The sequence below is a fragment of the Botrytis sinoallii genome, assembly GCF_014898435.1.
Source record: "Botrytis sinoallii strain Bc 23 chromosome Unknown BSIN_004, whole genome shotgun sequence".
NCBI lineage: Eukaryota > Fungi > Ascomycota > Leotiomycetes > Helotiales > Sclerotiniaceae > Botrytis > Botrytis sinoallii.
Genome location: NW_024066031.1, coordinates 2,097,611 through 2,110,749, shown reverse-complemented (window position 1 = coordinate 2,110,749; position 13,139 = coordinate 2,097,611). Strand labels below are relative to the sequence as shown.

General features: G+C 41.4%; 4 protein-coding genes across 4 annotated transcripts; 2 read left to right on the top strand and 2 right to left on the bottom strand.

Moving 5' to 3' along the window:
* Positions 1 to 549: 549 nt before the first annotated feature.
* EAF02_003063 (uncharacterized protein) lies at positions 550 to 2,052 on the top strand (the record flags this gene model as incomplete). Its single annotated transcript, XM_038899111.1, has 4 exons — positions 550 to 919; positions 971 to 1,205; positions 1,258 to 1,388; positions 1,455 to 2,052. The coding sequence occupies 4 exons, from the start codon at positions 550 to 552 to the stop codon at positions 1,664 to 1,666; spliced, it is 948 nt and encodes a 315-aa protein (XP_038761399.1). The 3' UTR covers positions 1,667 to 2,052.
* Positions 2,053 to 3,203: 1,151 nt separating this feature from the next.
* EAF02_003062 (uncharacterized protein) lies at positions 3,204 to 5,329 on the bottom strand (the record flags this gene model as incomplete). The annotated part of the gene is made up of 3 exons (XM_038899110.1): positions 3,204 to 4,683; positions 4,735 to 5,070; positions 5,121 to 5,329. 3 exons carry the CDS (start codon positions 5,327 to 5,329, stop codon positions 3,204 to 3,206), a joined length of 2,025 nt encoding a protein of 674 aa, XP_038761398.1.
* Positions 5,330 to 7,252: 1,923 nt separating this feature from the next.
* On the bottom strand, positions 7,253 to 8,772 carry EAF02_003061 (uncharacterized protein; the record flags this gene model as incomplete). Its single annotated transcript, XM_038899109.1, has 4 exons — positions 7,253 to 7,570; positions 7,635 to 8,290; positions 8,366 to 8,641; positions 8,715 to 8,772. 4 exons carry the CDS (start codon positions 8,770 to 8,772, stop codon positions 7,253 to 7,255), a joined length of 1,308 nt encoding a protein of 435 aa, XP_038761397.1.
* Positions 8,773 to 10,053: 1,281 nt separating this feature from the next.
* Positions 10,054 to 12,774, top strand: EAF02_003060 (uncharacterized protein). Its single transcript, XM_038899108.1, has 3 exons — positions 10,054 to 10,157; positions 10,218 to 10,655; positions 10,714 to 12,774. Exons 1-3 carry the CDS (start codon positions 10,115 to 10,117, stop codon positions 11,463 to 11,465), a joined length of 1,233 nt encoding a protein of 410 aa, XP_038761396.1. The 5' UTR covers positions 10,054 to 10,114; the 3' UTR covers positions 11,466 to 12,774.
* The last annotated feature ends 365 nt before the right edge of the window (positions 12,775 to 13,139 follow it).

Genomic DNA, 13,139 nt, shown 5'->3' with positions numbered 1-13,139 from the left:
CGTACGAACGATGTCATGAAATCTGTATGATTAATATAATACCATGGTTATCGATTGTTACTTTCTCTCCTTCGATTATGCCCAGTGGTATTCATCTATGCTTCAAACATTTCTAACGTGGTCAATTGACTCAAATCTTGATTCCTTAGCCTCAAAGTAATGTTCGCGCAATTTTTTCGGAGTTACATATAATTTAATTCGTTTGAAGGCTTCTAGGCAATTTTAAGGGGTGATATTTTGACGGAGGAGAAAGCATGCAGGTCGCCATATTCCGGTCAAATCAAAGGCTTCAGACGTACATATTGTCTGAATCTATTACCTTTAGCACACTTTTGCATATTTAATTATGCACGTCTGTTTCACAAACCCTTGAGAAGGCATGCAGCTCGCCAATTCTTCCTTGAGCTTAAAGAGAGCAGTCTGGCAAGGCCTCATTAAAACATCAACACAAACGAGTTTAAATTCGTTTGCTGCTTTTTTCCATCGCCTATCCAAATACTACTCCCAGCCTCTCTTCGTGATATTACCAAAGAATCCGAGCTATTGAAGATGGCTATCCTGAAATCTGTTCCTGGTATTGAAGTCAGTATCTGTGTTGACAATGAACCGCTAATCGAACACACCGATCGGAACGCGAAGGCCGAGCGGAGTACCGTCTTGAAATACGTCGAGGTGGTGCCAGATAAGGAGTTCACGATCAGAATCACTACTGAAAAAAGCTATAAATGGACTAGTCCGTACATTGTTCTGAACATAATGGTTGATGGTGTAGACATCAGAACCCTTCCTTTCGGCCGCCAGGAGTTCGAGCAAGACTGCCAGGCATCTTCATCACACGTTCACGAGTGTATTGGGTCTTACGGCATCGAAAATGAACAGGAGGTAGTTAGCCCTTTCAAATTCTCCAAGTTGTCTGTGTGTAAGTAGTTCTTCCAATGCTTCCCGTTGATCTCACTGAGAACATTAAAAGCCCACAGCGAGGAATTGAGAGATGAAATTGAGAATGATGTATCGCACCTCGAAAAGACGGGTGAAGTAAAAGTCGGCCTTTATCGAGCAAAGTCTGTCAAGAAGCTATCTGCAACCCAAGCGCGCAAGTATTGCCCGACCTTTTGGAAGCAGCCCGAGTTGAACAATCACTTGATGAAAGACGTTCACTGGGACGCGATCAGTGGAAGTTTGGAAAGCCAGTCTCACATGGCCACGTTAGTATACGCATGAACAACTCTCTAGATTTCATTGCTAAACATTCCTCAGCCTGGGACCTGCTAAGCCCGCCGGTGAAGATTCATGGATTAGGAATGTGTACGACATCAAATATATGGATTTCGATCGATCTAGGTCCGTTAAACCCCAGGGAGTCTTCAAGTTGAGGTATCGTTCTAAAGGTGCAGTTTTCCTCTATGACTCTTCCACAAATGTTCTATAACTCATTGGCTCATAATATCTCGTAGAATCTCTTAAGGCCCTTCTTGTTATCCGCTGGGATGACGCAGCGATCAAGAGGGAGCCTATGATCAAGATCGAAAGCGACAATGAAGACGTGGTCAAAAACGTGGCCGAAGATGCGGCCAAATCTATTATCAAACGAGAACGCGATGAAGGTTTGGTCGAGTCATCTATGCCTGCTGCCAAAAGAGCTCGATCGAGAAGAAATAAACAGTAGTCAATACATAGCGATCAGTTGTATCCAGACGTGAAGATTGTGGGACATGAAAGCTTAGCGGTGACCCTGTCTCATTTTCTATTCTTTAGCAGGATTTCCTTGGACGAAATGACCATACATAGGTACCAGCAAAAGAGTATTGCTAAAGCAGTATTTATCTCACTTGAACTCGGACTTTTCATCTAGCAATAACAATCCTTCCTCAACATCCTAAAAGAGATCCACCTACAATCTCCATCCCCATCTACATCCCCGCGTTTCATATCAATACCTACTATTCAACATTCCGATAGCGCAGTAGGGGATTCAAATTTGCCTTGAAAGCCCCAAAGAATCAAACGAGATATCAAGTAAACGAGAACATTAATATCATCTCAATCTACAAGCTGATATGGATCAATGTTGATTAAAGTAAACAGAGAAATTGACCTGCATACGATGCATCTCAGAACATCAAAGTACAAGTCAAGATTTCATCAATATCGAAACATATCATTCTTAGTTTCACTGTGAGAGTTTCTAAGTATCTCGATGTGCGAATAAGCTTAGGTATGCTTGTAGGCTTATTCAGGGGTAATGGCCGCGCACAGTGAGATGGCTCGTTTATTATTCCTTCCTGACCAACGAATATTAATATTGTCACTAGATTATGGTGGACGATTTGAATCACTAAGAATATACATACCCTTGAATACATCAACTTCAATCACAAGACATCAAGGTTAGTGTTTAAACTTAAATCATAGAAGAAAAATATCAATTGACTCCCTTTCGATCCAAATAGCAATCTTACTACGAGAGCCTCGTGAAACACTCGCGTGAATAAGATTGAGTAAATGGATACTTTCTATCTACTATCACAGATAATAATACCTGGTAAGCTCCACCGCCATAGTTCTTCATTGAATCCCACCACAAAAAGAATATCTTAACCCAACCATTGAAAAGTCTTCGAACTCTGTTGGTATCAACTTGGTTGATAAGTGTAAGTACTTTAGTCTATTATGGTTGTATTCGTTCTTAATCATTATTATCTATGGGAAGCTAGTATTTAATATAGTAGAAGTGCTAGCGCTAGTGTATACGCGAGTGCAATACAGTGCCCTCTTTTGATCACATGATCGATATCCCGACAAACTCCTTGCTGAAAGACACAATGCATGAGTTCCAACTCAGCCCCCAAATATATTATGAAATGATACTCTTCCAAGTACCATGTTATCCAACCACGCTATCCAATTATGCCCTGAATAAATTCCTCTTGTTGTAATAATATCCTCAATTTTATCCATGCTACCCAATCCCTACCGAAATATCTATATGCTCTTCTTCAGTACCCCCCCAATCGTAATAATGTTTCAACACAACCAATGTAATGGATGGCAAATAGCAGTATGCCAATTAAATTCGATCCCACCAAGAATTTCTAGTGGAATCAAACCGTAGTAGCACTGTGAATGAAAATAAATAGGCGAACTTGGCAACTTCGATGAATGAAGTAGAGTTCGTAATGCTTCGAAATATATTGATCTGGCTCTCACATCTGATCAAACAAATAAGCATAGTCTGCCTGAATAACCTCATCTGACACCTCGTGAAAACTCGTGCTCGGATCGTAGGATATGTCGTCAAATTGGTCCGAAAGGCCTAGGAAATCTTCCTCGCTGAGAAAATCATCCTCTGTATCATTGGAGTTTCTGGCCGCATTGCCATCTTCTTGATGAGGCAATATCTCAACCGACTCGTGGGAAATTGCTTGCGACTTCAAATTTGGCAGTCCATCGTGCGAGTCACTGATTTCGGTGCTTTTTGAATCATCTGAATCGACGGTCAAGTTCGTAGAGATGGGAGACAATCCAGCTTCATCTGAACTGTGTGTGGCTGAGCTAACCCCAGAGACTACAATAGCACCTGAAGTTTTATCGAGAGCAATAGCAGAGAAATCAATCGGACTGCCACTTGAAGCAGCAATAAAAGGCTCTTGGGTGTTGTCTTGTTCAGATATTTCCCAATCATGTCTTGCATTCTGATCATTGGACTCTCGTTGCGTAGAGCAATCCTTATCCTCGCTATTGTGCCTTTTCTTGTGTCTCTCACAGCTTCCTTCAGAATTTTTATCGGATATCTCGGCCTCGTCAATACTTCTTTTCTTCCCCTTTTCTGCGCTGACAGATGGTTTTGGTTCTCGAGACATGATTCTAACTTGATGGGCAGAGCATCCTTGTGATTCAAGGTCGTTTGACTTAGATTGGTTGTCAAGAAGCTCAATGAAACCATTACTTGAACCACTAGTATCACTAGGACTGTTAAATATGGATTGTGCAGGACCAAGGGATGAAATGTTGGCGAAGTTGGAATCATTCATTGTGGCTTGTGAGAGACCATGATGTCTCTGAGGGATAACTTCCATACCGTCCAAATCGATGTTTAATGTTGGGAAGGGATATTCGATACCGTATTGTTGCTGTGGAGAGTACTGATTTTTATACGGCAATCCATCTTGTGAAACCGTTTCCCCATAAAACTGTCGGTTCTGTGGCACTATGCATGCTTCGAACTGACCATATGAAGGCGTATCATATGGATAAGAAGAACTTCCAACATCAAAAGGGCCTGTTGGCATTGGCATTCCATTTGTACCCAGGCCTGGTAAGCCTTGTGTATAGTTCCCGTAATTTGTTGAGTATGGCGAATCTATAGGCGTTGGATGGCCATAAGACTGAGTTTGGTGCGTGTCTGGGCCCATTTGATTGCCATAAAATTGATACATAGTGCCCGATGGTACGTGCTGCGAATACTCTGGAATGCCACCGCCATTGTGCATGTAAGCGTTCGTTCCCTGACTGCTGCCCATTGTTTGTCTCATTGAAGATGAAAATTCGACACCAGGATACCACAAGGGATTCGATCTAGTCATTGCGGAATGTACCTGTCTAGGTTGTTGTTGGCGACTTCCATTGCTCAGTGAACCACCTCCATGTTGTTGTTGTTGTTGGTTGGCATTAGCTAGCGGAACACTGTTTTAAAATTAGTTAACTTTTTAGCTTGTTTATTAAGAGAGTACATACGTTATTTCATGCCCTCGTTCATATGATTTAGTGAATGGTGCATTTGCACTCATGCTCATGGTGTGAGATCTGTTAGGAGCAAATTGACCAGCTTCGCTCCTGTTCCAATTACCGCTTCTTCTAGGTTGTGACTGAGTGAGAGGACTCCCCATTGGCATTGGTGACATCGCATTTGAACTAGTATTACTAGAGCTCCCTGAGGAACTTCGTTTGTGGGCAGCAATAGTACCATTCCGCGGATTCTCCAGCGTGTTCCCATTTGTGCTATCTTGAGCTTGAGAAACAGAACTGCGTAGTCGCTCAATGATTTCTAGAACTTCTGGAGAGGGTTGTGCCCTAAGAAATTAGAGGATGGTATACGTGAAAGTGAATTTATATGGACTTACTCCGGTTTCTGAGTACGAGCATATCTAACGCTCGCTGCATTTGGTGTGTGACGCAAGTCCTTAACATTCTTCTTGCAGAGAAGTCCAATTGCTTCATCCGTGAAGAACCTGCCTGGTTTACTTTTTTGGGCGGAAGACGGTGAGAGGATTTTGGATGCCAAGAGAACAAACCAAAGCCCATCGTCAGTCCATGTTTTCACACCTACCATCTTGCCAGTTGACAACCGATAATGTCTAAATCCAAAGGTGAAGTTTCAAATCGTGAGATATAGACGTATCCGTTTCAACCTTGCTGAATGGTAGAGGCTGTTCAAGGTAAGTTAGCGCATATACTGGACAATAGTAAACATGAAACAAATATTCCAATCTCTCTCTCTCTTTTTTTCCATCTGGGGCATAACATCTCTACTCGACTTACCTGCTTTGATCTATTTCGTAGGATTAGATTATGAATATCCGTTTATTGTCGTTGCTGCTCACGATCTTGTGACTTCTCTCGTAATAGAAAATGTAATGATGATGATGTTATGAGTTGACGGAGCTCAGTGAAAGCCAGGCCTGTATGCGATTTATTTCCTCTATCCTCTATATGATCCTTCAAGCCAGAAGTTTTGTACCGAGGAAGTTTGTGGCTCGGTATTAGGTCCTTGTCAAAAATATTTTGAAGAATGCTTGACAAGGTGAATTTGATCTCAAGTTTTCGAAGATAATGTTGGGGATCGAAGAGGCGTATTATATGTGATAATATTGGTTGTAAGGATGAAAGGGAAAACTTTTCGAAAGTTCGATTTGGAGAAGTCTAAATATGAGAAGATTGATAGAAGAAATGGTATTCGCGGGACATTCACAGCAATAGCTGTAACCGAAAAACAGTTTTCGTGGATTATTCAAATATTGAATGCTAAAAAACTGAGAAAATATAAGTGATGATTCTAATATCGTTAAATGTAATAGTGATTGTGAAAATCTAGATATAATGATTCCAGGGCTCTGCGAAACCGAAGTTGAGGGCGTAAGACGCTTTGAGATGTCGATTAGGGCGATAATGATCGTGGCTTCCTCCTATATATTTGCTTCAAAGCTTAGAAGCTTTTCGAAAGTTCAGATGAAAGTTGTAGTTGGGTGGATCCAGGAAAGAGGAGAGGGTATGATGGAAGACCCCAGGTCGGAAATGCCAGATTTCTTAATGCCTTGATAGGGGGTTTGATGTAAAATTGTTGGTTGGGGGCGAGCGTGTCAAAATAATAGATGACAATATCTAAAAAGAAGTGCAAGAAATGTATGATATAAGAGATCAAAGTAGGATACTCGGCGTCTAATAACGGGAGTCAATATAGAAGGTAGTGCGCAAGAGTTCCAAAGCCACAAGAAGTAGACCTTCCCAACTTATGGGAATATACCCAAGAGATAGAAAGGAAGTTGCGGTTTGGAGAGTTGATGGATAAGAGGATGGAGAGTAAAGAAAGAGTCTTCCATGGAATGTCTCTTATGCTTAAATATAAAAGAAGTGAATTATCCTACAAAAACTAGAACCAGTAGATGATCTAAAATTTCAATTCACCCACACCTAGTTCGGATGACTTCTTACTTTGAGCCTTTCAAGTTCAGAGGTGATAGATAGATGATAATGGTAAAAATGGAGGCTTCAATAGTGGTTAGCTCGGGTACATTGGCAGCTTCATGATCCGTGGGCGTTGAAATAAACTTTTGCTCTTTCTGTATGATGCCGTACATTCATTCTCATTTTTGAACTAGCAATACAAAAATAATTAATGCCAGTCCATCATCTATCAAGTAAAGAACAAGAACAGATGACCTGCTTAACGTTGCTATCATAGTATAGTACGTGAAATCATGGGGCTACATATCAATGGATAGTGATAGGGAAAGCTGCTAAAAATAGGAATACAATCTATATATGAATGAAGAACGCAAATCTGAATATCAAGAACAAGAATCTGAGGGGGGGCGGAGTGGAGCAAATTTTGAATCAATCTACAAAGCACATTGATTGTGCATGATTTTTACCATCATCATGCCAATCACATAACTTTTACTTTGCTACTATAAGATTCACAATTCATCTCATTTACAAAAAAGTCGAGGACATTAACAGTTCTATAGAAATGAAATCATAGACGTATTGGAGTAGATGCCGCTACATCGTGCTTCCAGATGCCCCACCAACAGTGTACGCCATCATCGTCGTCGTCCCCTTCTGAATCCTCCCAATCATCGAAGCAGCGTTCTTTACCACTAGCAACTAATTGGTATCCTTGAACGGACATCAGCTCCTCAAAGTTATTCTTCATCGCCTTTGTTGCATTGTCTCTTAGCGGCACTGATACCAACACACGACTGTCTTCACTATTCTTGAGGAACTTCGGGATAACTCTAGCAAGAAGAGGAGGGTGGTGAGAATCATAGAAGGGATCGGCAACAAGAATTATCTATGAGTTTAATTAGATATTTGAATCATAGAAAGGGAAAATATGCAAAGAATACTTATCATACCTCAAACTTATCATCTGGGTTCTGGCTAAACACCACGGAGTTTTCTGCATCACTCCAATCCAAGATTGCTGCACTGGCTTTATCTTCAGAAGTATGGCCGAAACCATTTTTCTTGAGATTAACATCCAGGTTTGGAACAATGTCAGGGAGATCAGTCAAGATGGTGGTCTTGTTCCAGAGCATAGTTGCTGTCAATCCAAGAAGTCCAGTACCGGCACCAAGCTCTAGGATTTTCGCTTCGTTGCAGACATCCTGTCTCGGGAAGTCTCCTTGAGGCATCGCATCCCTTTCCATGCTCGACTCACTGACCACCATAGTGTCTCCTACTATGACGGCATTGCCATTCATTCTCGTGATGCAGTTCGATGTTTCGTCGCACGCCATGGTCAACTGAATCTCTACTGTTGACTCACTTTCCACAGTTTGGCCATTTTGTGAAGTTGCAAGCTCTTGCCCAGACAAATCACTGTTGGAAAGTACACCGCTAAAATAGAGGTTTCCTAGCTCTTCCAGCTTCTTGGCCATTACGAAGGAAGTACCCCATGTCTTGAGACCCAAACTATCACCAGTGAGTGGAGGCTCACACAGTTCAATGGCGAGGTCTTCTGAATCTCCAGATGTTGGAATGCTCCAAGTACGGATCATCTCTGGCATTGCTGCATTCAGTCAGATGATTTCTTGATTGTGATGTGATCCCTCAGTTCAAGTATTCAAGAAATTAGATGTCTTACCTGAACGCCCACAACGTTCCGCCAGTCTCTTGCTAGCAATTTCATGGATAGTTTCACATTGTTGTTCCCATTCCTCTTCAGATACTCCCGTGGACAACCAATCAAGCTCGCTTCCAATGATTTTGGTCAGATAACGAGATATGCCTTGAGCATCGTCAGATTCTTGGGACCTCCTAAATTTTGAGTTCCAAGAAGGCGGTGGAAGTTTGAGTAGTTCTAATACTTGCAAAAGTTCCAAGTATGATGGGCGTTTATAAAGTTGTGGGAAATCCAAAGCTATAGCAGTGGTATCGTGTTAGCATTAATTTAAGTGATGAAACATTTGAAAATGATTGAATGACAAACTGACAGTGAATAGGCTTATTGTCATTGGTGGCCAGGCCATCTAGTGACTCATTAGAGGGCATGTTGAGTGTAGCAAGTGGCCACGATAGTCGAAGTCACCAACACACAACTTGCTGGATATAGGTCCGTTCGCAGAAAATGAGAGTTTAGAAGAGAACAATTAATATAACCTTGTTATATTTAAGGATCGGCTTCAAGGGGCATAGAAGTGATAGTGCCTGATCGAGGTAAGAGAACGCAATAACTTAAGTTCTTTTCACCCTCCAGATGGAGTTCTCTCTTATCACCGTCAAAGAGCTCTGCTTATCTCAAACCCCCTTTTATACGCGACGAAAGGGTTAGAGGACAGCGATGCTCAAGAGTTTCTGACAAGTCAAAACCACAAATCAAAAAGTGGAGAACTTGTTGCTACTATCAGATTCCGAATGAAAGTGAGCTGTATATAAGTACTGCTGCACTTTTGTACAGTCTCACAAAATCAGACCCGCATCTTGACCAAAGCTTTAGTGATTAGATGAAATTTGTATGAGAAGAAAGATCTTTGATAGAATTCCCTAGCAACGATCGAAAGGGTGAATGAGAGAGAGGAAGAACAGAAGGAAGAAAAGATTTGCTGAAATGCTTCTGTTCTCTGACAAAGTGTGGGTCGTTTAATCCCTTTTCAGTTAAACCTTACCGTTTCCCTAGTACTTACTCCGTACTTTAATCGAATATCTGACCCAAAGATCCAGATCTTTCAATTGGCCTGTGGTTCACCGAAATCTCCGGTGCAGCAGCAAAGTTTCTCTCTGCGTAAGCGAAGTAACAGATAAGAATTTGGCCACCTCGATACTCAATACCAAAAATCAAAAGAACACATCAGAAATTACCCATAAATAATGAAGATTCAAATTATGGCATTAAAAAGAAACTTAGACAAGATTTCGTTCCAAAATTTGGGGGAAACAGCGTGTTTCGCTAATCAAAGCCTCTGAAACGTGTGAATCCCTACAGAACACTAACAAGCTTGAGGAAAGTCCCTTATCTCTTGGAAATCAGGTTCTCAGGCTCGTCTACCTCTCAATGATGGAAGCACCTGGGAATGATACTGACATAGTTCACCATAGCTGGTCAAAGTAATATTAAATTAGACTCGCAATAAATAGATGAAGATGTATGAGTAGGAGTAAGCACAGCAATAGAGACACGATGAAACAATGATACTGTGGTTCAAAGATGACTAATCACACACGGATATATTAGTCAGTCACGAGACATGTGGCGGAAATTGCCCAATCAGTTCAAATGACTTAACGTCACTTGAACGATATTCCATCTTTAGGACGAAATCTGGACCACAAGGGAAAGACTTTACATTCAGAGATATCAACTGGTTCTCCCTAGCGATACTCACTAGAACCCATCATGATTGAAGGAATATTCTTTGCTCGTTTCCTTCCCCAGAAAGGTACATGCATACATGTATCTACCCCCAATCCATATATTCACTAACATCTTTCTTTACCAGGTACCAAAGTCGTTCATCAAAGTCCTCCAGGATGTATAGTCCCAGAACCTGATGTAGATAAACCACGTCTGTTCGACTTTGAAAAGCTGGCCGAATATATCATTCCCCGTCAAGCATTTTGCAATCGACATGTTACAGTATGTGATCCCGAGAACAAACATCGCATTTTAGGCCATCCGGTTTGTATCAAAAACGAAAAATATGAACGCAATGAATTTATGTTCAATTTTTGCATTGTGACTAGAGTTGAGGTGGATAAGATTCCTTATGAAGCTGTGGTTAAACGTTTGGCATCAACGTTTACGGAAATGGAAATTCAGAATGAGTATTTGAGTCAGGAGGGTACGTTTTCATGCCAAGATCGAAGGTCGATAGCTGCGTTGTTGGAGATCATTAAGGAGGATTTGAATAATTACAATGAGTGCATGATTCCTGTCGGTATGTATCCTACGGGTCATCTAAGTTTTTGAGGTCTGTGAACTAACAATGCATGTAGATGATGCAAACACTATTAATATGAAGCTTTTCCCCATCCACAGACATCCACCCCCTATAAAGGCATGGCACGTCCCAATCTCGAAGATTAAATTTGCCGAAATCGTCGACGATACCTGGGATCTCACCATGAGGAAAGTAATCGAGCACATTGATGGCATCAAAGACGTCCGAAGAATCGCTCACGACGCAAACGTTGCTATGGATCTTACCAAAATAGCATTACAGCATCTTCTCTACTATGATTCCATCCTTATGCTCGATATTTTTCTCTTCAGCAACATTTACGCGCCTACATCTGAAATGAATGATTTTGTAGCTGATAAAGACGGTATGCAAGATGAATGCGCAAATTATGTCTACATCAATGGTCCTCGCCTCACAAATTTTCTACTCTGTCGACTCTTTACCACTCTTTGTACCTCAAGAACGCTCAAGGAATGGCTCAAATTACACATGGATCAAGGCCTCAACGTCCTCAATTATACCGACGTTCGTCGTTTCATCCAATTCGGTGTCATAAAAGGCCTCATTTATCGCGTGCATAGGTATGCAGTTTCTTCCATGTATTTATCATCCATTGCCTCTAGACAAGCAATACATATGGATAGAAGAGATGACGCGCTGCGAAAGTATACGGATGGCTGCCATTGTTTTGACCAAATAACCACGGTACTAAATATTGGAGAGGCAAAAATCATGGAACGACTGCGCAAATTTCCGAAGGGGGATGTAGAGGTTATTTATCGATGATATTTATCGATGAGACCGAGTTGATATCCCGACTCCCTCACATTCAACATACTAGCCGAATATCTCACGCGTGACCTGGTGGTCATAACATCTACTCAAGGCTCTGAGACATTTCCTACGAAGTAGCCATCCATCCGATGATACATCAATCTGCCACAAGAAACGCGCAAATCCCTCTCACATTCCAAAATGACCACCTTCACTCAGACGATCTAGCAGAAATCAGAGGAGGTTTCTAGCACAACCTTCCCACCCCTAGTATCACACTTCACTACTGTTGAATCGTCCATAGTATACAAGGAACGAAAGCATCATGATAAAGCATCACCGCCACAAACAACTAGTGCATGAGTTTCAACTGCGCTAAATCATTATCAACCCCTTCTTGTATCATTGTGTTCGACAACACGGGACAAGTTATGCCTCAATTCTATACAGCGATTGCCCAAGGACTTTCTTCGACACAGAATCAGAAGACCTATCTACATTCATCTACTGATGTTTCGGCACGGGGTGAAGATTGGTTAGACGAACACTCCACTCCGGGCGTTGAAAAGAAAAAGAGGGCCCTCTCCGAGGACAGCTAAATGAGATCGAGGATACAGCTCTTCCACATGAACTACGCAGGGGGCACACGCCCAGTATTCAACGACATCAAATATGTAAATACCTCACAACTACTATCATTCTACTACACTCACTCCCCAATCACGTCACCACCCAAGAATCATCAAATAATAATAGCAATAATAATATCCTATTCTAACCTATCTCACCCTCTAACTACAACAAATAACCCTCCCAACAATGTAATTGATAAGATCTATCTATATCTACCTAGGTACCTACATACCCATCGATATCAATCCCACCACCAAAAGGTCAACACAAAACACAACCTCAGGAGGAGCGAGCCCAGTTTCTTTTCATCACAGTATACAAAATGAACGCATATATACCTTGCACGAAATTTAAGTAGCAAATCCAAGTTTCCATACCAAAAAATGAAACAAATCAATTAGCCCAGTCCAGACTCCAGCATGGTCCAGCACAGTACTCTGTACAGTCATATATAACAATAGCCGCGCGCCGATAACCCCATATACCAACCAATACCTAGCATACCCATCCATCAATTCTACAAGCAAACAAGCAAGCAAGCAAGTAAGCGCCGATAGCCATTGGCTTCGCGCAACAATCCCATCTTCAACCCCACTAGTTCCCATATCTTTTCTATTTCAAGCCATAACAAAAAATAGAACCGAGCTACTCGTTCCTCATTGGTTCATCATGTAACGTGATGTGATTGAATATCTCGCCTATCTGTGAACGTCGCATGCATTGCATTGTTTCTATAATTAGTTGACTACCGGGTTTTATTATCGGGGATGCCGGAAAGTTTGTTTTTAAGGCTTTATTATGATTTATGATGCTCGTAATTGAGTGTAGCGGGGAATAGCAATGCACTTCATATGAACGCGTGGAGATTGAAGGAAGGAATTCATGGGGATGGATTCTACGGAAATCTAAGAAGTAAATATAGTGTAAATTTTGAAGTATGTAGAAGTATGTTAGAATCCACAGTCATATATAATATCCACAGGGCGAAGAGAAAACATTTCCTTCTCGCGCCGCAACGCCTTACAGCAAGGGTATCAAAAAAAAAACGCAAAA

Excerpts from the sequence above, each read along its gene's own strand:
- EAF02_003060 (XM_038899108.1), top strand. The coding sequence starts at position 10,115 with ATGATTGAAGGAATATTCTTTGCTCGTTTCCTTCCCCAGAAAG. Across the intron at positions 10,158-10,217 it reads TCGTTTCCTTCCCCAGAAAG|GTACCAAAGTCGTTCATCAA; the intron begins GTACATGCATAC and ends TTTCTTTACCAG. Across the intron at positions 10,656-10,713 it reads TGAGTGCATGATTCCTGTCG|ATGATGCAAACACTATTAAT; the intron begins GTATGTATCCTA and ends CAATGCATGTAG.